Source organism: Hydra vulgaris, chromosome 15 (assembly GCF_038396675.1).
Source record: "Hydra vulgaris chromosome 15, alternate assembly HydraT2T_AEP".
NCBI lineage: Eukaryota > Metazoa > Cnidaria > Hydrozoa > Anthoathecata > Hydridae > Hydra > Hydra vulgaris.
The window spans coordinates 28,488,539-28,514,303 of NC_088934.1; the positions used below are offsets into that span (position 1 = coordinate 28,488,539).

Below are 25,765 nucleotides of genomic sequence, written 5' to 3' on the forward strand. Positions count from 1 at the left end.
AATCGAAATTCGGAATCAATTTTTATGTATAATCCATCTACTTATTTTTAGCAAATTTCAAAAAACATAAAAAAAAAAACCCGCTAAAAAACAAAACAACAACGTTAGATTTTGTAAAAGGGTAGACATAATTGGATGTTGATAAACGGATGCTGATAGAGAAAAATCCGTTCAATTTAAATGTCTTTCTAACTTTTTGAAATAACATCAGATGTTGTTTATGCAAGCTTAGATTCTTTTTTTTTTAAATGATCACATGTTTTATTGTTCTCAAATATTTTAAAATTTTCTGAATATTAAAGACTCTTACATCTTATATCAAACTCAATCTTTCTTATATCTCCTATCATACTCAAACATGGTAAACGATGAGAGTATAAGTTTTAGGTTTTCTTGAGTTGGTAAATAAAGTTTAAAACCAATTTTTAATATATTTTATGCTAGGTGACCAGAAATAACCTTTGAACAAGACGAGTAAGTAACTTTAACTCTGCTTTTTTTTAGCGTCACAAACAATTTATTTTGCTAATTCTTTTGAAAATATACAGAAAATTAAGTCTTGACTTAAATCAATTGTGAATTAAGTACTAATAAAACCTATGAAATACAAGACAATGACAAACATAATCACACAAAACTGTTAGTATCTCCAGTCATGGAGATACTGACAGACTTGAAGCCATTTTTGTTCGTCTGTTCATCATTTTCAGACATACAACTTAGCATTCTGTGGAAGAAATAATAGGTTTATTTTTAATTTGAAAAGCGGTTTCTAGGGTCGTAACCATGAAAACGTACAACACTTCATTTAGAAATAAAAGTAGACCAACTTATAAATTTAGTTAAAGCTATAAAAATTCGTTAGTCGAACAAGTTTTGCATAGAATTATGTGAAAATTAAAAATTTGAAAAATTTTAATCTATATGTATCATATATGTGGTATTGGACCACCTTAAAGTACACAACAAAGAAATAATATACACTTTGTTGTACGGTTGGAAATGGTTTTTAGGAGATTTTTTATTTATAAATATTACAATTTCAATTATTAATTGAAAATTATTTTTAATGTGGTTATAAGGTAAAAGTACAGTAATTTTTGTAAAAATAGTTATTTTTAATCATAATTTTTATTTTTTTCGCCAACTTTGTGTAAAATTTAATTGGCTTTTCAACCATATATAACATGATTTGAGCTTAATAACAAAAAAATTTAAAAATTATTTTTGACGATGAGAGTAAAAGAACATTGCGTGGTGATGCGCATAGCAACCATTTTTTTATGTACAAAAGTTTACCTGAGAACTAGATTTTAAATAATTATTTTCTTGGGTCTGAAAAAAATGGCTATCAGGAAAAGGAGATGTATCGGGAAGGGTTACATTGATTAAGGTTGTTTCTTGCAAGAATCTTAAACTTTTTTCTAATTGACATTTGGTTTTCGTATTGATAATATCTTTTAAAACTAAAATAGCTGCCATTCAAAAAAAAATTATTATTTTTAGATTTTTAATTAGGCTTTATCTATCAGTATATTAAGTTTCAGCTTGTCATAAAATAGCTGAAAAAATGTCGTTTTTTTTTTAAATTCGTTTTTTCCATTTAAATCTGAATAAGCCAAAAGAAAGCGTAATTTTTTTTTTTTTTTTGAGCCTCTTTTTATCTTATTTTGCAGTGTTTTTCTTTGAAACTAAATTTGGCATATGATTAAATTGGCAAAAAAAAATTTTTCAACTTTATAATCACCCTAATTACAAGAGTTGTTTATCGTTTAGTTAATTATTACGACTATTTTGTAAAAACAGATAATTTGTAAAAGTTTTTTTACATATTGTCAATACTTTCTACTAGTGTAAACTTCGATTATCTTAGATACTTATAGTATTAATATTAACTAGCAGAAAGCAACCCGTAATACGGGTTACGGTCGGTCTGTTAATTTATAGTGGCTGTTTTCCACAATTTAAAGTTGCGATACCTTAACTAATACCCTGTAAGAAAAACTCCTTCAAATTAAAAAATTAAACTATCTGTAAAATTAAAATAAATTAATTTACCAATTATTTAACGTTATTTGAGTAATTTACAACTGACATAGGTCATATCAGTGTATGGCCGAACCATTTTCCTAGACATTACTAAGTTCAACACAATACGTTTTTAATTACTGACACAAAATAATAACACTTCATCATGCCTTAAATTGACGAAAGAATAAAGCTAAATTCTTGTTATATTTTTTATAACATGAACTTTAATTAATAAGACTAATATTAAGTGAAGTAATTTATTTATGAGTTATTAATTTTTTGGTATCCCCTTGATACATGTTTCTTTAAAAAAGGAAATTGTCTTTAAAACGATAAATGCACACATCTAAATAAATTTATTATAAATAACTAAGCAATTGAGTACAAATACGTTTCAAACAAAAAAAAGTCGATTTACAATCAAACATGTGTATTAGGGTGGAGCGATTTTCATAGCAAAAAAAAAAAAAGTTTAAAAACCAATATTACTGAGACACGAATCAATGTCTATTAATTATAAAATAAAAGTAAAAAAATATTTTTTGATTTTTATGAGATCTTGAGGGTCCTCTCTTTGGAATTTAAATTCTTGACAGGTCCTAATATTTTTGAATTTTTTTTTTCTAAACCATATCAACATTGGACTCAAAAAAAGCAGAAAAAAATGCTTGTTTCATAAATAATAATTTTTTTAGAAAAATTTTAATCAATTTAACTATATTTAAGTTTAATTGGTGAAAAACAAATAAAATTTCAATTAAAAAAGACAAAAACAAACCAAATACAAACAATAGTATATTATAAAAAATAAAAAATTACAAATTAAAAAAAAAGTTACAAAATTAAAAAAAATAAAAAAAAGTCATCAAAGAAAAAACGGCAACAAAAAAGTTATAAATATAAGTTTAAAAATGCCATATTTATATTAAATAATTCTTTCACCTATTGCACATAATTCTCCGTAAAAAAATATATAAAATTTAAAACACAGCCCTACCAGTTATGCTTCTACCAGACACTAAAGACAAAAAATATACCTCAGAATAATTGATAGAATTATATTTACATATAAATATTTAACAATAATTTTTTTTACCTATTCCCCTCATTTCTTCCATGAAGTTGTCTAAAGTAAGATAAAAGATAACTGAAGCTAAAACTAATTAAAACTAAACTAAAATTAACTATAAACTAAACCAAAACTAAAAAGAACTTTAAATTTTAATATCTGTACCTCAGAAGACAAAGGTCGGTTATCCAGTTTATCCAACGGTTATCCAACTAAGAAATAGTGTATTTTACAGAATACAGAATTGTAACTAATATCGAACAATAGGTATAACTATGCGCACTAATAATAATAATAATATTCACTGTGCTATTTCAGATAAAAGTCACTAATTTATGTTTCAGCTTGAAGAAATTATATTAATGTATTTATATTAAGAAACAAAAGCAGCGAGTTCTAGTAATGAAACTACCTATTAATCATTTTTAACAACAGACACTAACATAAAGATAAGTCAAAGGTAACAACATTACACAAAAAATAATTAAAGATGTTATGTATTTTCAGAATAGTTATATTGGCTAGACTACACTTAGACCTAAAGCAGTAACACCACTTGACTGGTAAGGTTGACGAATCTTGCTCTAGATCTATATCTCAAATATATTGTGTGTTATAGTTATACTAACTATAAAACACAATTTTTTTAAATGTTATATAACATATAAAAACACCTCATTTAACAATCATGTACACATTATATAAAATCAGGGATGCAGAGTACCAAAAAGGACTCCGGATTTGAAAGTCACAAAAAGATTACTTTATCCTAGTTTTTGGTATACAGGAGCACTAAAAATATAAATAAGTTTATGGACTACTAATAGGTAAAAAATTAAGACTATTAGGTTAGAGGAACAATCATTTTGTTAGCCCAGAATTCTTAGGTATTATGGCGGCAAGGACTCCTGGCTTATAAACAATAAGTTTTAAGTCATCAAATCTTATGAAATTATTATAGCAGATAATAAGTCAATAAACATGTTTAGAGCTTCTGGACACAACAGACTTAGAAAAAGTAGATACAAAAAGCTGGAGTCTTTTTGGGACTTCGCATCCCTGGATAAAATACATTTCATACTATTATAAAAACACATTTATATAAACACATTTATAAAACAACTATATATATCACTACATACACGTATTTATCAAACTACATATATCATCTCATACACATATTTATCAAAAACTTTTTAACTTTGAGCATAAGATAAACATATAAGCAAACCTTTAACAGCTATAAAACGACATTTATTAGCATTTAATATTTTTAATGTAACAAAGAATGCAGACTACAATTTACAACATTGTAATGATGAAACCATTAAAGAACAAAATTATAAATTTCAAATAAATACATATTCAGATACCTTAAAATGAAGCATTACACAACATTCTTTTGACAAATTCCAGAAGATTTTTTTTTTATTTTTCTATTCCTTATTATTTTTCCTAAGAATATAAAATATACATATAGATATAGAGCAATATAAAATAGATTGAAATAAACGCAAACTTATGTATATAAACTTACACGAACACAAACAACAATCTTATTCTATTTAACTTTCATATTAAACACATAAATAAAATTTTATACTCATTATTCTTTCTACAAAAAATAATCTTAATCTATAAATAAGAAAATGAATTGAACTTACTAAAAAAGCCATCAGCTCCTCTTAATTGCTCCAGAAAATAAAACAATACTTGCTTAAAATGTTCTAAAAAGACTAACGACAAAACTGAAACAGTTTACTTAAACAGAAATTTTAGTTATAAACTTCTTCTAAAAAATGAAAACAGGCTATAAAAATTAGAAAAATAAAAACAACCAACAACAAACAAACGATTATTTGAATTTTCTATTTTAAACAATGAACAACATCAATTCTTATTGAAAATAATAATATATCAGCTTTAATTTGCTCGCTTGCTTGCTTGCTTGCGAAAGACCGCATGGAATATATAACCGTGCATTAAAAAGTCTAGAAACTTCTTAAAAACTAAGAAATAGTGTATTTTACAGAATACAGAACCGTAAATAACAATACGAACAATAGGCGAAACATTAGGCGTAACTATGCGCACTATTCATTACCGTATTAATATATAGATAATAGCAATAATAACAACGATAGTAATAATAGTAATAGTAATAATAACAATATCAAAATATTAAACAAGGTTCTATCGCGCTGAAAAATGTACTATTGTAAGCACGTATTTGATTTCAAAAACATTTAGATACGGTAACAGCTAAAAGATAATACTTGCAAGATTTTACTTCATTGGGAAGTATGGTCCTCATGAAGAACATTTTACTAAACTCTTTTTTTTCCCATGAGGATAATCCTCAGTAGCAGCAAAATGGCTTTTACATCTTTGCTGCTACTGCCTCGTGGTTTAACTTTTAATCGAATAAGTTGCTGTTGGCAACCAATTGACTGTTAATAAAGTTTAAATGTTGACATTTTTAAATTTTAAGATAATTTGTTGTAAAGCATAACATATAAATTTTACAAGTGATGCTTCAAAATTACATATTACGTGTTCTTAATATCATTTAATTTCTTAATAATTTCAATTTTTTCAACTAAATATTAAAAAAGTACAATTAAAAACATGATGCAATAGAAATGAAGCAATTAAAAGGAAAGTGGAAAAATTTTAACAAAAAAAATGGTTTAAAGTTTTGGTTAAAAAAACCGTGTTAAAACTTAATAAACTTTTTTAAAATTTAAACTTTAAACATAAGAAAAATTTGAACTTATAAAATTTATGAAATCTTATATATTTTGTCTCACTATTCATTTGTAATTAAAAATTTACATATATTCTTATAAATGTTATATTTCATCCAAAGCTTACGTTTTTGATAGAATGATAAGCATCCTATCAAAAGCTTTGGATGAAGTATAACATTTATAAGAATATATTTAAATTTTTAGATTTAAATCATAATTTTTTAATAGCCAAAATAATCAAATTAGTGTCAAATGAGCTGAATAAAATGTTAAAATATTTTTTTCTTTTTTTTTATCTTTATTGTCACACAGAACACACAATTGCTTCTTAAAAAAAAAAATTAAAAATGAGTAAAATATAAAAAATAAATTATAGTAGTATGTACTATTTTAGAGATAAAATATAGGGAATGTGTAAAATATTAGAGATAAAATAAATCAAATATATAAAATATTAATTATAAAATATAAGTTGTGTGTAAAATGTTGAAATATGTGAGCAAATTGAAATAAATGTATAAAGTATTAGAGATAAAATTTTGAGGATACAAAAATTAGCTAAAAGTTATGTATCAAAGCATAATAAACAAAAATATTCATTTTAAAGTATATTAAAGGGTTTTAATGGTTATATCTTGTTGAGAAGCGTTTCAAAGTGAAGAAAGTAACAATGGCGAGCGTTAAATTGTCTAAATTCAATTTTTTTAATAATATTTTATACCATCTTTTTTTTTTTAATACAGAATAAAAATGGTTTTTAACAAAGATTTGGTTTGTCAACTGCAATACAGAGATTCAGCAAAATACCCTAACAATTCATTTTTAATTGCTAGTCATGAAGTTAATGTTATTTTGACATTAATATCTAACATTGCATTAATTTTTGGATTATACAACACAACAAGAAAAAAGAAGTATACTCGGAATGAAAAATTTGTCATGTTACTATCCGTTACTGATATAATAAATACTTTGGTAGTTTCAACATCACAAATTGTATTGCTTAAACGTGTTCAGTACTTTGGTTGCTTAGAGATCTCGATAATATTATTTTTTCGAGTTTGGTTTCTAGGTGTGACCTGCTCTATTTTTGTAATGATATCGTGGGAAAGATTTTTTACAGTTCTGTACAACAATAAAATCTGCGGAATTTTTATAAAAGATTCATATTCAATTCGGTACTTTGTATTTGTTGCTTTTGCTTCATTTTTTGCTGGCGTATGTTACGGATTCATTTACGCTTCTTCAAACTTACATCTACAGTGTTTACTATACATAGGAACTGGTAGTTTTACACTTACTTTGCTGATATTGATTGTTATTGCAAATGTTTTAATGCTACTTGGAGTAAAAAAAAAACTAAGAAATAGTTCGCTGGAACTTCAGAGAAACGCTGCAGTTGAAAACCACGTCACAAAAACTGTAGTTATAACCTCTCTCGCCCACGCGTTATTTTTTTGCCCTTGCATAGCTGTTCAGTATTACATGTCTTTTATTTTTTCAAAAAATGATGCTTCTCTTATTCCTCCAGCTCTTAAAATACTATTGTGGACCCTTGTACTTAGGAAATCAAGCTCATGGATTAACGCAATTATTTACACTTTTAGAAATAGAAAAATTTTAAAGTTGTACGTTTCTAAAATAAATTTAATATTCAGCAGTACCAGCGTTGAAAGTGGTCAACAACAACGGTAAAACCAATTTAAAAAAACAAGCTTTATCCTAAAATTCTCGCAATAGATCAAATAGTGGCAGTTTAAAACGTTTAATTGGAAAAAAACTTGTAAATAACTATTGAAAACTTGTAAACATTAAAATACTTAAAATAATTTAAGTCAAGTGTATTTAAAAAAATCTGGTTGTTAATAAGAATTTAAATAAAAATGTTTTTGTATTTTTGTATATTGCCGCAATTTTTGTTATTGAATAATTTTTTTTTCAGTTTATAACAAATTTTAAGGACTGAGAGTATTGAACACTATTGGCCAAACGCATTACAAACCTTAATCGAAACTTGTCACTAGGTATTTATCAAACTTTTACCAAAATGTCTTAATAAACTTTTTGAAAATCTTTTACCAAACTTTATTTAAGTTCATTACCAAGTATTTACTAAATATACAACCTTTATATATAGATTAGAAATATAATATATGTGGTTTGAAGCCTGCTCTAGCCATATATACATCATTGGTAAGGAATATTATAGGAATATTAAGAAACAATATAGTATTTGCAAACTATTTTTCTTAAACAATAAGTCAAATAATACCCTACCTCTACAGAACATTGATTACTATTGACTTCGTTTATTAAACTTTATTCTCATTAAACGCAAATATCATTTTGTAACGATGGAACAATTTAAAAACGTTCTATACGATAAATTTTCGTTATTCGGGCTTTTAAGTGTTTCAAGTTTTAACAAAAAGTCAAATTGTACCAAAAACAAATTTTGCTCACAAGAATACTAGAATATATATGGAAAAATATTACTGTTTTTTTTATATGTTCTTATAAACAGTTAATATAGGAAAAAAAACTTAGTTGTATAAGATTCGAGATTCGATTCGATTTGCGAATTCAAAAGTAAATATATTCAAGATTCTATTTGATGTTTAAATTTCCGGCTCGTTAAAGCCTAGTAAGCACGGAATATTAAGAAAAGTATATTGTTTTTTGAGTTTCAATAGATTTAAAAGTATTAGTAATTGTGAGATTTAAGAAAGAGATTCAAAACTATCAATGGTTGAAATTGACAAGTTAAAATCAATTATTGAAGCAAGGTAATGAATATTGGTTATTTGATTAAAAATAAATATTCCTTTGATACATACAGAATAGTATTTTTTTTTTTTAATTTTATTCCAGCTACTATAAAGATTTTATCATAGTCATTTTTATATTACGCACTTCTATATTAAGCAAAGATGGGCTCGCTATCTTGGCTTAATATCATTGTGTTGTCTTCAGTCATTAAACATTTTAAATTTGCTTTTATTTTGGCAATAGTAGACAAAAGAAAATTTCAAATATAAAATCATTCAATAACAAAAGGGCTGAAACTTTCAAATATAAAATCATACAATAATAAAAGGGCTGAAACTTTCAAATATAAAATCATACAATAATTAGTATGTTTTAATTTTTGCTTCTCGGAGAAGAAAAAAATGCATTTTGATTTTCATAATATAGAAGAATAATTTCGAAATAAAACATCCTGTTCTACTATATCTACACGGGATTATGAATTTAAATCAAGTTTTACGAAGAACAACAAAACGCTTTAAAGTGAAAGACGGACATTTATTTTATAAGAAAATAATGGTTATCATGGACAAAAATCATTAAGTGGAAGTTATTAGAGACGTGCGCAGAGTTATTGGAGATTGAGATTCCAAGATAATGGCCTCGCTTAAAGGAAAAAAGACTACGTATGACAAGATTGTACTATAGCTTTTCTCATACATACATACATACATACATACATACATACATACATACATACATACATACATACATACATACATACATACATACATACATACATACATACATACATACATACATACATACATACATACATACATACATACATACATACATACATACATACATACATACATACATACATACATACATACATACATACATACATACATACATACATACATACATACATACATACATACATACATACATACATACATACATACATACATACATACATACATACATACATACATACATACATACATACATACATACATACATACATACATACATACATACATACATACATACATACATACATACATACATACATACATACATACATACATACATACATACATACATACATACATACATACATACATACATACATACATACATACATACATACATACATACATACATACATACATACATACATACATACATACATACATACATGCATGCATTCATACATACATACATACATACATACATACATACATACATACATACATACATACATACATACATACATACATACATACATACATACATACATACATACATACATACATACATACATACATACATACATACATACATACATACATACATACATACATACATACATACATACATAAAGTTAAATGTGTTGTTTTAAATTAGTTTTGTTTATGTTAAAACTATTATAATTATCAACCGAAAATAAAGTTTTAATAATAAAGTTTTTTTATTAAAATGTGCCTATGCATTGTCGAACCTTTCCTAACGCTAGAACGCTGGTATATGTTTTATTTCAGCGACGAAGCTTGTGTATGCCCCCGAGTCGTTGAAATTTACGCAAAGTCTGAGTGAAATAGTCTTTTGCAACTATGTCAAAGTCCAATTCTGGGTTCTCCTGTTGTCGGTAAAGCTGCGACTACAATAAATGCTGAGTTACAGGAGTAGTTAGAATGCAGCTTGATCTGCAGATGATTCGAATATCACTTGCAGTTGAAATGTAAATGATTCGAATATCACCTGGTCGAGTGAGCAGAGAGCTTTGATAGCAATATAGTCATTCCACAGTGTAAGGCTGACGGTAGGGTTGACCCGACCAACTTGCTTACCCTCATTTTTAAAACGGAAAATGAATGAATTAACACTATTCTTATTGATTCGGATGCTCCCGGGCTCATGATCTACCTCCCATACTGCTATAAATAGACTTTTAACGCAGTTGTTTGTTATTACGCACCTACATCTAGAGAAGGTCTCCAAATTCAAAAAATTGTGAAAAAACGCACCAGCAGAGTTGAGACCAAAATAGCATAAATCCATTGTATTTTTATATATATATTATACATATATTATTTTAATAAATAAGTTAAACTCAAAACAAAAATTTAGTTGTCTAAAATGCTATTGTGACGCGTCTTACTGAAGTTAAGGTGCTTTTCAAGCAATTGCTTATTTTTAACTTCAGTGAGATGCGATAAGATAGCGTTTCAGATGACAAATAAAAAATGTAAATGTCACGCCATTATTATAAAAGTCTAACTTTAGTATAATTGTTTTTTTATCACTATTCAAACATTTTATTAGTCATGAAACGTCGCATTTAGTTTTTAAAGGTGGCTTGGAAAATCGAGCTTGCAGAAATCTCAACGTAGTTAAAGCGAATTAGTAAACTCAAATCTAAAATTTGAACTTAAGACTTTTTTTTTATTATTACAAAGTCATTTTTTGAACTCTTTGAGATTTTGCCAAGTCGATTTGCTTCAAATTGTCTAGAATAGAATTTAAAAACGTCCTAAATTTGGACATAATTATAGATCAAATGAGCTAGAACTCTATTTTCAGGAAATTTATAGGTTTAAAATATGTTTAAACCTATAAATTTCCTGAAAAAAGTTTTTTTCATTCAATGTTCTCCGCTTAATAAAAGTAAACAAAAGAAATATATGCTCATAGTCGTAGCTTACATTTACATCCATTTCTTTGAGGAATATTCCATGGTTTAACTGTCTTTGAGGAGTATTCTATAGTTTAACTGTCTTTGGAATAATTAAATTAAGCACCGAGCTAAGACCTCAATTAAAAGTAGCATTCAAGAAATTGTGATTTCACAGGTCTGGAAATTAAGGCCAAAGTTAGAATTCCAGAATATATCGCAATTGTATTATTTTAAGTTATATAAGGTATAAAATATAGAAAGGCATATTACATTTTAAAGAAGTTTTAAAAGATTGCTTGTAATCCGCAATAAGATCTTTGGCGTTTTCCCTTTAAACAATCTATTCGTTTATCTTGTTTTTTTTAAACCAGATATTTTACGGCAATATCTTACTTGTTTAAACTAATAACCGACTGATGGCAATTTCTTGAAAGGCACCTTTTTGCTTTAGTTAGATGCGAAACGATAACATTTTTGAAGTCAAATAAAAAATTTAAAATTCTAAATATTACGCAAAATTTAATATCTTAAAGACGTGTGGTAACTTTAATTTTTTGCGTTGCGTAGAAAATCGAGCTTCGTGGCATATTAGTTTTATTAGACAATATGGTGCACATTCTAGTGGAAATATTTCGTACGAACAAAAAATACAGCAGAAACTGATTACATTTTTGAAACCACCTCGTACAGTTATAATATAAATTTTGAAAATATTCTGTTGATATCTTACAATATATAAAAATAAAAAAAAAAGGGGGGGGGGGGAGTGGTTTAACAGGCAGTTCCTGGATTTTGTTGTTCAAGACAGGAAACTTTAAAAGATGGTGCAGTTTGAAAATTTTTTAATGTTGACACTGGCGTCAAACAATAATGCTTTACAGAAAGGTACGTTGATTGGAGCCTGGAAACAAGCTCTACCAGAAAATTTGGATTCCTTGCCCATGTATGCTTAGAATGAACAAAAATTAATTTTTTTCATGATATTTTAAACTAAATAGAAAATAAAAATTGATGTTGAAAAGTGTCTATTATTTGCCCATTTACCTCGACAAACAACTAGGCACCAAATTGACAGAGAATAAAAGAAAAGCAGTCGACTTGGAAGAAATTGGACCGAAACAATTTGGAAAAAGTTGGAAAAAAAGAGTCGACTTATAAAAAATTGGACCAAACAATATGCGAATTGTTTCGGTCCAAGAGGGACCCAAGTATGTCTCATTTGGTCCAAGAGGGACCCAATGAGACATACGATGGTATTTTAAAAAAATCTAAAAGCGCTTATTAAAGAGGACTTTCAAATAAATGAACCAATAATCATAGACAGAGCCCATAGTGTTGGAAAATTTGAAAACAAGCCGAGGACAGTTATTTGCAAATTGTTAATCTGGCAGGAAAAAAAAAAGCTCTGGCTAGGGCATAAAATCTTAAGAGAAAAAATATTTTCATTAGTGAAGACTTTAGTGAAGAAACTATGAGAATCCGTAAAGAATTATTTGCTCAAGCAAAAATGCATCGAAGTCAAGGAAAATATGCGGAGGTAGTACACAACCGCGTGGTCGTAAGAGAAATGCCTAGTATAAGTAATGCGACGACAAACAAAGATAAATAAAAACAAATTTATTTTTATTGTTTTTATTTTTTATTTTACTTATTGATTAAAAGTTATTAAACGATCTAATAGAAAATGAGTTCAACTGGCAAGAATAATATAGCAATTAATATCGAAAACTTAGAGTCTCCAATATTAAACTTTTTGAGAACTAACAAAAATGAACATAGTTTTTTAACTGAAATAAATATAGGCTGTCTTGACTACTCACACTATAAACCTGACGAATTTAATAGAGAAAAAAATAATGATTTTAGTATCTTAAGTATAAACATAAGATCAATGAATAAAAACTTTAAGCTTTTAAACATTTTTATTACTCTCGAAACTATTTTTTTGATGTTTTATGTATCTCAGAAACTTGGGAAGATGCTAAACTGCCTTTGTCAAAAAATTCTTTGCACAATTAATCATTTTATTAAATCATAAGTCACCCACGTGTTGGAAGCAAGAATCTGTATTCTTGACAAGTTTGTATTTAAAGCAAAAAAGACTTTTTGTAAAGCAAACAAACATATTGAAACTTTGTGTATTGAAATTCTAAATAAAACTGGTAAATTTTTTAATCTCCTCGCTTTATCGACCGCCATGCAGTAAGCAAATTAACTTTCATATTAGCCTTAGAACCATTATACCACAAATGAGTATTCAGAATAAACATATTTTTTCGCTGGTGATTTAAACTTGGATGCAATGTGTTATGAAAAGTTTGTAAATACAAAAAACTTTTGTTAATTTGTTACTTGAACTTAACATTATATCTACCATTTTTAAGCCTACGCGTATTACAAAAACTTCGTCCGCAATTGATAATATTTTAACTAAGAATTTTTTAGATCTCATTTTGAATCAGGTATTTTTATTACCGATTTCTCTGATCATTTTCATATTGCGCACGGAGTTTCATCTAACGACGGCAAAAAAATAAAATTTCTTATTAAAAGAAATCTTTTTTTTAAAAGCCTAGATAAACTTAAAAAGAAGCTGTACGAAGAGAAGATGTCTATTTCTCTGCAGACCCCAATAGCGTGTTTGATAATTTTTCGAATACTTTTCAAAATGTTTATGACAATGTCTGTCCAAAATTAACCACTGAAACAAAAAGCAAACAACTTAAAAATCAATGGATGACAAACAATTTGATAAAATCATCAAAAAGAAAACAAAAGCTTTAAATAAAATTTCTAAAATCTAAAAAGGAAAATGACGAAAAAATGCGTACAAATCATATATGAAGTTTTATCAAAATAACTTAAAACAAGCTAAAATAAAGTACTATTCTAACCAGCTGGATAAAAATAAGTTTGATATCAAGAAAACTTGGTCTATTATAAATGAAGTAACTGGAAGAGAGAAAAAGAAAATCTCTTGCTTAACAAAAAAGTAATTATTAACCACAAAGATATAACAAGTGAAAAAATATGTCAAGCATTTAACAAATATTTTGTTAATATAGGCGCCTCTCTTGCATCTAACATTATCCGGGTGAATAAAAATGAGCAATTGCTCTTCTGCTTACAACTACCGTCCTATATCACTACTCCCTATCTTTTCAAAAATATTTGAAAGGGTAATTTTTAATAGAATTTATGATTACATGACATTAAATACACTTTTATACAAAAATCATAGATCAAATTATCGATCTTTCTAAGGCATTTGATATTGTTGATCACGGAATTTTACTTTCAAAGTTAAAGCATTACGGCAATAAAGGTCTAACGTTAAAAGTAGGGTGGGTTAAAAGTTATCTTTTTAATAGAAAATAGTTTGTTGTTCTGAAGGAGTCAGGAGCTCTTGATATTGTTTGCGGAGTTCCACAGGGATCAATCTTAGTCCCTTTACTATTTTAAATATATATTAATGATATGAATAAAGCTTCTCATAAAATATCGTAAATTATATGCAGACGATACAAGTTTATTCTACAAAAATTCTGATGTAAAAATATTGTTGGAAACAATGAACACTGTACTAGATTGCTATAACCAATAGTTTATAGCTAATAAGTTATCATTAAATTGTGAAAAAACATATTAGTCTTATTGAAGCAAAAATATCTTCTGCCATAAGTGAATTATATAAATCTAGGGCCTTTCTTGATTATAAATTACGCAAAATACTTTACTTCAGTCTTGTTTATTGCATCTCTCCTCCGCTAATATTATTTGGGATAACACACACAAAACCAACTTAACAAGATTACAGAGCCTACAAAACTACGCATGTAAAGCAGTTATTTAAAGCGATTAGAAAATCCTTCCCCTGTAATGAAATACATGAATGTGTTAAATATATCAAAACTTAATTCGCTTCAAATATTAACATTTATGTATAAATATAAAAATAACTTGCCGCGAAAAGTATATTTTGATACTTTTACATCGGCGTTTTCACAAAAATAAAATCTTTGGTAAAAAACCAACCATAACTATCACTCGAGCAGAGTAAAATAGCAAGTGTCAAAATTCTCAATTATTAGCCAAGACCCGTCATTATGGAATCAATTAAAAAGTAACAATAAATTTGAAAAGCACTTCCTCTTTTTAACGACAAATGAAATTGCATCTCTGTTATCTCTGACATATGTGTAAGTATGTTTGCATATACGTGTGTGCTTATGTGTATAAATATATATGAGTATGGATGCATATATGAGTTTTTATTTTTCACGTAGTATTTTTCAGAAAAAATATTTTATTGTAAATTTACTAAAACCACGTGGGCTTTAAATGTTTTTGTAAAGGGGATCTATGAAAAGATTGAAGTGACACCAGTCATCCGTATCTTCTTTCAGCCCCTGTCTGTTTTATATATATTCTTTGTGTAACGTAAAAGTTTCATTGTAATTTTATTATTTTATTTTTATATGAACAGCGAAATAAAAAAATAAAAAAAACAAAAAAAACTGCAATCACTTTTGTACCTTTGAATAATAATAATAAAAAAAATAATAAAAACTCCCGTATTTTTGATAAAGTTTTTATTGGCTCCGATCACTTGAATACAAAAATAAAAGAAGATTTTAATATTTTTTTTAAGGACTATAGTGGTATTTAACAAATTCTCAAACAGTAGTTATAAACAATAAATGCGATAATGCAGTACATATTTGCAAAGGGTTAGGTAATTTATAGAATTATGTAATACATATTAGGTATATACAGTAGTGGCCAAAAAATTAAGGCACGTCATAAAAAATAACTCAAATTTTGCAGTGTAAATTCTTTATTGAATAAACACAATATAAAATGTAAAATAAATGAAAAAAAAATAGATAAAAATTATCAAAAATTGTTAATATTCAATAAAATAATAGTTATAGCACCAAATTATAGCAAAAATTTAAATGACTTGAATGTTATAGTTCAATACTTTGTTGGATGTATTCTTCTTACCATACAATATACTAATGTTTTACAAAATTCTCGAGTGATTTCATTAGTCCACACTTCTTTAAGAACTTTTTGAAGATGTTCTTCAGATTTTGGCTGATGTGCTGCAACTTTCTGCTTCATTATATTCCAGCAGTTCTCAATAACATTAAGATCGGGTGAACTTGAGGGCCAATTAGATAATAATTAATTTTATTATCAGTAAACCACTTCTTAACTGTTTTAGCTGTATGACAAGTCACTGAATCTTGCTGGAAAATGCTGTTTTAGTAATTTCTATGTGCAGTTTTAATTTGTCTTTCGACAAACTTAGATACTTTTGTGCATTGACTTTTTCACCTTTTTTAAAGATGTGCAACCCACATCGACCTTGCGCTATGATTGCTCCCTATAACATGACTGAAGGAGGATGTTTTACTGTTTTTAAGGTATACTTTGGATTCAGGCATTCTCCCACAAATCTTCTAACATAATTATAGCCCGTGCTTCTAATTTGTTGAAACGTACTTTCGTCTGTAAACATTACGGGTTCCCACCATTCCGGTGTCTTGTTTTTTCAACTCTTACAAAATTTAATCCTAGCTTGTAATTGAGATGGAGTTAATAGAGGTTTTTTAGCTGGTCTTCTTGCAACTAGACCAAAGTCATAACACAACCTTCTTCTAATTGTTCTCAAACTAATACTAAGTCCCGTTGTTTTGCTATACTACTTAGAGAATAGCCCTCCGAAAATAGTGCATTTATTTTACCTTTAAAAAAGTTATTAATATCATGCTTTTTACCCATAATATCACAACTATGGCAACCTGACGGTGTTAAATAAATCAAAATATCTTCAAAATTCAAAATATAATAAAAAAATTATTTGTATCCAAGGTAATAAATAAACAATAAGTAAAAAAAGTTTAAAAAACGCAGCCTGCCTTAATTTTTCGGCCACTACTGTATATTAGCGTAACAGGATAAGTATTTTGCAAGATTTGGTAACTATTGATATCTATATTAATATTTTATATATATGATCTCAAGTGAGTACAGTGTACACACTTGTAAATTGGGGTGTACTCATCTTATAAATGACAATTATTCGTATGAAATTTAAAACTGTTGATAAATTTAGATTTTTTGAAATATAAAACTTTTTTTTATTATTTCTTTTTTTCTTTTTTTTCATGGCTTTGATCACTTGAATACAAATTTTAGCACACATAACTTCTAAAGTAATACAAACCAATCTCTCTGTAAACAATCTGTACAGTTGTTATATTAACATTTAAAACAATTCTGTAAAACTTCACATTCCATCAACTATGACTTCATTTAAAACTTAGCAAGATCCTTGGGTCACACAAGAAGTATTGAAAGCAGTAAAAGCAAAACGTACTGTTTGGACAAAATACGTTACTGCATGTAGAGATTCGCACGCAAAAATACGTAATGAACACCAGGCTGCATGTAAAAAAGTGACTAAAATGTTCAACACAGCTGTCCTTCATTTCAAACAAGAATTAGTAAGCAGTTTCAAAGAAAAACTTCTATGCTCAGGCGTAAAAAACTTAAAGTACATAATCTCATTAGTATGCTTGAAATTAGCGATGACAAAATTGCCACAGATTAAAAAATTACAAGATCAACAATAAAAAATTATTTGCATTCAGTTATTGTAGAAGAACCATTAATACCTATACCAACATAAGAAAACAACAACAACTTGCAAAGTTAATTTATAGCTGCTACAATACAAAACCACTAATTCAGCCTTGACAAAACTAAATCAATATATATATATATATATATATATATATATATATATATATATATATATATATATATATATATATATATATATATATATATATATATATATATATATATATATATATGTATGTATGTATGTATTGATATTTAAGGCTGTTTTGTATTATAATAATAAAACAAAACTCATAGTCGTAAAAGAGTGCTCAATATTAAAAAGACTTCAAATAGAGCGATATACATATATATTAACAAAGAAAAAACAACTTTTTCTATGGTACTTTAAGTTTCATGCCTATACGGCAATCATCAGCCATTGAATACAAATTCAAAAACAAAAAAAACCGCTAAAAATTACAAAATACTGTGTAGTGGGATCTTAACGTCGCTAGGACATACTTGATGGCAACGAAAAAACAAAATATTAGCTAACCCTCGGTGTCAAAAAAAGATAAGAGGAATTTATTCTTGTGTCTGCATTTTGAAATCAACTCATTTCGTTTATTTAACAAGTTATCACCTTTATATGTTAAAATAAAGAACTTTTCGTATAAACAAAGATTGCAAATTTTTGACGAAGTGTTATAAGGATTGCAATGTTTTACAATTTTCCACTTAATTAAGGGTGTAAGCATTTTGTCTTTTATGTCCCAAATTTCTTTAGACAATTCGGTATCATTTTTATATTTAATAATGTTAAAAGATTTTATATTTAATAATGTTAAAAGATATGGTTAGCATACCGAAATTTAAATGGAGTTTCACATAAGCCAAAATACACTTTTTCTTTGTAGTCAGGTTCATTTGACGACACGGTCGCTTAATAAACGATGTTCTTCGACAAGCACTGATTGTTCATGGGACAGATGGATTTAGTGACACAGTTGCATTTTTTTCCCTCACCTTTACCTTGGCTATATAATATCCTGTGATTGTGCGAATTAATGATGGACTTGATGTTTGGCATACATGAGTAGCTTATTTTAATGGTATTTCAATTAAATAACTTACAAAGTTTGTGACTAACCGGAAAGTGCAGGTCTACCATGTTCAAAAAACGACCTCCTATTTTTGTTGCAACATTGGTACTGAAATGTGGGTTGTACCAGATTATGTTTCGCCAGTGACTTTTGAATGGAATCTGTTTTTTATTTGAATGGTAGGCGAATTTGCAGATTTAAATAGTGCATCTTGATAAGGAGGAATGGATTGTTTAAAAATATTTTCGTTAGAAAAATTGGTTGACAATCTTAGTTCGATAGTTTGAGGAAGGCTTTTTAGTATACTAGGAGGGTGGTTAGAGGCAGCATTTATATAACTGATGGAATTACCAGGCTTGCAGTAAGGTTGGAAAGAACTGTCATTAAGATTTAACGTTAAGTCCAGATAATTAACAATTTTAAAATTACAGCTGATGGATATAAGAAGATCATTATTATTAAAAATTTTCACGAAGTGCTTTTTAATTTTTTCCATTTGTTGACCACTCCGGTTCTTAAACACTGCTAGACCATCATCTCTATACAATCCGAGTTCATCTTTATTGTAAGATTGTGATAATTGAAACAAGATAAATATTCCAACTAACTCACAAACTTCTGCGTCATCAAAGGCTCCCATGGTGACATCAAATAACCCTCCACTTTTTTTAATTCAGGCTTCACCGTTGTTAAATAATAATGATTTCCTGGCATGGTATATTAACTTTTTTTCATCTTGTTTTATAATTAAGTATTTTTCAGCAAAGCTTATAGCGTTGTTCAGTAAATTTTCATTAATTGAAGGATAAAAATCAGTTATATCGAAAATTAAGAATTTGTATAAATGTTTTTCTTTAGTACTTTAAAACCAATCTATAACGTTCTGTGAGTTTAGCCATTGGTTGATGCAAACTTTTTTTCTAAGATCAATATTTATTTTTGATAGAATAACTTTAGAAACTCTGCCTACTTTATTTTTTTACCGGATTTAATAGGCGAACTTTAGGGTTGTTTAAAAAATTATCTTGTGGTCTTTTAGAGTGATAAAACAATTGGAGGTACCATTTAATTCAATTTGTTGAAAACATCATGATTAGTTAAAAGGTGTTTGCTTTCAATATTTATTTGATCTTTCAGATTTTGGTCAGCCTTTTTATATGTAGATGTAACGGCGTTCTTAAGGAGGTGGTTATACTCTTCTTTGGAAATTCTGTACATATTAGAGGTTTTGTCGGCTTGAGTTAAAGTATTACGCGATTTGCGCAAAGATTTTATATCGCTAGAAAGCCTTTCTTGAAACTTGTTGTTCACTTTACAAAATTTAATATTTTTAACTAGATTAATTAAATTCATCTGTCCCATGAACAATCAGTGCTTGTCGAAGAACATCGTTTATCAAGCGACCGTGTCGTCAAATGAACCTGACTACAAAGAAAAAGTATATTTTAGCTTATGTGAAACTCCATTTAAATTTCGGTATGCTAACCATATCAAATCTTTTAACATTATTAAATATAAAAATGATACCGAATTGTCTAAAGAAATTTGGGACATAAAAGACAAAATGCTTACACCCTTAATTAAGTGGAAAATTGTAAAACATTGCAATCCTTATAACACTTCGTCAAAAATTTGCAATCTTTGTTTATACGAAAAGTTCTTTATTTTAACATATAAAGGTGATAACTTGTTAAATAAACGAAATGAGTTGATTTCAAAATGCAGACACAAGAATAAATTCCTCTTATCTTTTTTTGACACCGAGGGTTAGCTAATATTTTGTTTTTTCGTTGCCATCAAGTATGTCCTAGCGACGTTAAGATCCCACTACACAGTATTTTGTAATTTTTAGCGGTTTTTTTTTGTTTTTGAATTTGTATTCAATGGCTGATGATTGCCGTATAGGCATGAAACTTAAAGTACCATAGAAAAACTTGTTTTATCTTCTTTTATATATATATATATATATATATATATATATATATATATATATATATATATACATCCATATATATATATATATATATATATATATATATATATATATATATATATATATATATATATATATATATATATATATATATATATATATATATATATACATATATATATATATATATATATATATATATATATATATATATATATATATATATATATATATATATGCATATATTCGCTGACCTATTGTGGTCAGCGTCATCAGGTAATGAAAAAACGTTACAAAATAATATAAAACAAACCGGGATACTCCCGGATTTGATTTCAGATATGGTTTTGTTTTGTTGTTGCATAATATGTTATTTAAATAGGGAGCTGAAGTAAATATAATTCTGATGTTTTGTTTTCTAAACTCTCTTCGGAGTTTGGGGCCAATAATAGGTATCCAAGGTAGTTGAACAAACTGTTCATCTAATTGATTAATTGTAGTATTTTTTTAAACTTTTTATTTTTATTTTTCTATACTTTGCAAAAATGCTTCAGCTATGACCTTACTTATTGAGCTAGAGCCAAGGTTGAACCTCGGAACTCTTGGTTCTGTACCAGAATTCTAACCACTGCGCAATGGCTGCACTAAACCATTACAATACCCAAGTGTTTTAAAGATCGACAAATAATGTATTATGCAAAAGGGTACTCACGTCGCTTATTGGGCTAGAGCTGGAATCGAACCGCAGACCTCATGGTTCTGAGCAAGAACTCCAACTACTGCACCTTGGCTGCAATTTTCAATTATGTTATTTCAAATATATTTTATTTAAAACTCAGTTGAGACATTTTATGTTTTGTATAAATAGCGGTATAACACGGCTGCAATTATAATAGATAAAAATTGCAACAATCCTTACAAAAAAACTGGCAATTCACCGTAAGAAAAAAAAAAAATTCATCAGAACAAAAATTAATTATATACTGGTAAACTGGTATTAAAATCCCTAACTCAGATGTATTAAAATGTATAATGTAGAAATATATTGATCAGGAGTATTTAAAACTGACTTCCTTTTTAATAAAAAGGGAATACCTTGAATAGTAGAAAACTTTTTCAAAAAAATTATTTGAAGTTAGATGCATTAAAGCAAAAAGAAGTTAGTGTTTCACCTTAAAGCAACATAATCTTTATTACCTTCATGCTGCAAGATAAAACAATCCATTTCAGAATTTAAAAAAAAACTGAGAATATGGCTTCACTGAAAACTTATTATATAAGCTTTTAACTTTTTAGCTAAATAATTTTTATATTCGAAATATTAAACTAGTGTCCACCCTTAATTAAATCGTGATTTAATATTTTTTGTTTATTTATAAAATGCGCACATATGGCTTTTGCTGACCATTGTTAACTTAAAACATAGCAGTTTTTTGAACTTAACAAGTTTGTTATTTAAAATAGAGGTATGCAAATTTTATTAAGAAATAATAAAAAAATTAAACAAAATATAAAGTATCTAAACTCTACTTTTCAACATCCGTCGAGCAGCCATCTGCTTTGGTAGTTGGCCACTTGAAAATATTACTTTTATAGTAACTTCGTTCTCAGTAGTCCGTTTTACAATTTTTTTTAAATCGGCAGTTTTTTACTATTGATAGGCACTTTACCTTATGGATAAGTCCTGTCTGTTGAAAAAGCAGGTGGAATGTTGGTAAAATCGGCCGTTCTAAAACTTTTGATAGTTAAACTTGTTAACCATTTACTTGTAGCAGTCAATGTAGATCAAGTTAATGTAGACAAGCTGTAAAAAATATCGATATCAAAAAGATAATTTTTTGATTTTTTTGTATGTCTTTTCCAGGTATTTCATCAGAATTTTTATACTTTTGTAACCACAATGTTTTAAAGGAGAGATTAATCATCTTACCAAAAATTAAGCTCATATTAGAAATTTAACTCAAGTTGCTCGGCATTGTCTACTTGATGAAAACGACAGATTAACTTTTTAATATTCTTAAAGTCTCGATTGCAGGATAAAAATGAATGACTCCTGATTGAAAATAAAGTGTGATGTTTAAGTAAACTTTGGATGACCTTTACCTTATGTGATAACAAGGATGTTTGGAAAGGGCAAATTTTCCACGAAATCGAAAGGCAATGCAATGAAGGGGAGACGAGAAGACCCCTCGGTTCCGACGTCGCAACGATCTATGATTAATTGTATGTTGTATATCAGGGATGTCCAACCTTTTTACAGTAAGGGCCATTAATTCGTTTTAAAATCAACTTGAGGGCCACAAACATAAATTACCCAAAATAAAAATTATTAAATTTGAAGTTTTTATTTAAATTTAAATAAACAGTTACACTTATAGTTAAGGTTCAAAGTGAAGTTATACAAAAGTTCGATCAATGTGAAACTTGACACTGTTTTTTTTTGCATAAATGATCTATGTCTGCTTTTATATTTGATGATGCAATTCGAAGGGTATTAGTAAGGTGTTCATCTGTCAATCTATTTCTCTGTTCTGTTTTTACATGCTTCATTTTTGAGAATAACTGTTCGCAGTTGTATGTGCTTCCAAAAAGTGAAAAATATTTAATAGCATGTCTGCACAAATGAGGAAAAACTTCAATGCTCATGTATTTTTTATAAAATTCTAACAATTCTACTTCTTTGTAGGCTTCTTTAAGATCTTTATTGTTTTGCAATTCTATTAATTCCATTTGAAATTCATTTCTAACTGTCTCAGCTTTGATGGGAAATGGATGCGCAAATAAGTCTAACTCATTTTTTTCCTTTTTAAAATCACAGAATCTTGTGTCAAATTCATCAATTAATTTTAAAATAAGAGTACAATATCATTCAGAGTCAATTGTATTAATATTTCTTTCTGATAATGCCTTGAAATGGACAAGTACTTTAGAACTTAATTGTTGTTTCAGAAGTTTTAATTTTAAAACAAATGTTTCTACATTTTCAAACAATTTACTAATAAGTTGATCTTTACCCTGCAACTTAAGATTTAATTCCATTAACATCTGAGTCATGTCAATCAAAAATGCCAAATCATTCAGACAGTCAATATTTTCAAGCAAGCTTGTGTCTTTCCCTTTAATTTTTAGAAACAGCACTATTTCAGGTAATAGTATCCAAAATCTTTTCAGAGTAGCAGCTCGACTAAGCCATCTAACCTGGCTGAAATAAATTACATTTTCAGCCTCACTACCACAACCTTCAAGTAATTGTTTGAACTATCTGTGATTAAGGCCACGACTTCTTATAAAGTTAACAGTATGAATAACAAGTTCCATAACATTCTTCATCTCCAATACTTTTGCACATAACTGCTCTTGGTGTATAATGCAGTGATATGAAATAATTTCATGATTAATGGATTTCTTAAGTAATGCAATAAATCCAATATTTTTTCCTGTTAGTGCACTTGCTCCATCTGTAGTGACACTACAGAGTTTCTTTTCTGGTAATTCAGATTTCACCAATGTTTTTTTCACTTCAGAGAGAATATCTTCTCCTCTTGTTGTGTCCTTCATATGATTAATATCTAACAGTTCTTCAATTACTTTTAAGTTACTTTTTATACCTCTAATAAAAATGGCTAGCTGAGCAGTATCACCTCTGTCTGTTGATTCATCCAGTGCCAGACTATAGGCTTCACATTTATTTAATTTTTCTTTTAATGATAATTAAATCTTTTTTGATAGATCTTCAACTCTTCTAGCAATAGTCTGGTGTGAGAGGCTAAGATCTTCAACAGTAGGTGTTTTTTCAGGACATATCTCTTTACAAAATATTTTTAAACAGTTTTTTAATAAATCTCCAGTACAAAAAGGTTTACCACTTTTTGCAATAGCTTCTGCCATTAAAAAACTTATTTTGGTTGCACTGTAAGAGCTAATCACTTTAGTTTTCATCACTGATTGTTGTGCTAGAAAAGTTTTCTTCAACAATTCAATCTTTTCAATTCGAAATTGGCCTTTAAATTTGTCATAACTTACAGCATGTTTTGTAGTGTAGTGCCTGTTCACATTATAACTTTTACACACGGCAATTTTCTCCAAACAAAATAGACATATAATAGAATTACTTTGTTCATGTACAAAATAGTCAGTTGTCCAAGAAGGATTAAATACACGACCCCCATGATCGCTTTCAGTATCACATCTACGTCTTTTAGCTGAAGCCAACTTTATTAAATATATAAAAATAATGTTTTTTCTTTAGCGCGCGTTTTATTATTTCAAATGCGGATTTATGTAGTGAAAGTATTATCGAAATCGAATGTATAATTCGAATTATAAATATATAAACAATATGCTGTAGAACTTATTTTACTATTGTTATTTGAAATTTTTATTAAAATAAAAATTCAAAATTAATGGACCGTGATATGTGGGCCATACCATAGGCTGACGAGGGCCACCTTCTGGCCCGCGGGCCACGCGTTGGACAACCCTGTTGTATATATCTCTTTGGTTTATAAAATAATATATTATCGATTACAATTTAATTTGTTTTAAATTAGTTCTATAAAGTTATGACAGTGATTATGACTTTTTCTATCAATATCTTTATATTCTAAGGTTCACCTAGAGATTATTTGCAAATTCTTCGCATGGAAATTTTTGAAATTTTTAAAAACGTGTTATCTTCAGATTTAGATGACCAGCTTGAAGTTTTGCAATAGCAGTTGAGTGTAAAAAGAAAAATTAGTTTCTAATTTTTAATAGATGATAGAAAGAAACTAAAAAAAGTCTTGACAAAATTAAAAATAAAATGGAAAAGTA

General features: G+C 27.7%; 2 protein-coding genes and 1 long non-coding RNA gene across 3 annotated transcripts; 1 reads left to right on the forward strand and 2 right to left on the reverse strand.

Moving 5' to 3' along the window:
* Positions 1-336: 336 nt before the first annotated feature.
* Positions 337-7,684, forward strand: LOC136091529 (uncharacterized). Its single transcript, XM_065819189.1, has 2 exons — positions 337-474; positions 6,594-7,684. Exon 2 carries the CDS (start codon positions 6,601-6,603, stop codon positions 7,543-7,545), a length of 945 nt encoding a protein of 314 aa, XP_065675261.1. The 5' UTR covers positions 337-474; positions 6,594-6,600; the 3' UTR covers positions 7,546-7,684.
* On the reverse strand, positions 2,941-4,381 carry LOC136092167 (uncharacterized). Its single transcript, XR_010644249.1, has 3 exons — positions 3,266-4,381; positions 3,128-3,157; positions 2,941-3,049 (listed from the first exon to the last, which is right to left on the reverse strand). It is a non-coding gene; the product is annotated as an uncharacterized LOC136092167 (long non-coding RNA).
* A 15,681-nt stretch (positions 7,685-23,365) lies between the features above and the next one.
* Positions 23,366-24,007, reverse strand: LOC136091864 (general transcription factor II-I repeat domain-containing protein 2B-like). The gene is made up of 2 exons (XM_065819577.1): positions 23,879-24,007; positions 23,366-23,755 (listed from the first exon to the last, which is right to left on the reverse strand). The coding sequence occupies exons 1-2, from the start codon at positions 24,005-24,007 to the stop codon at positions 23,366-23,368; spliced, it is 519 nt and encodes a 172-aa protein (XP_065675649.1).
* Positions 24,008-25,765: the final 1,758 nt, after the last annotated feature.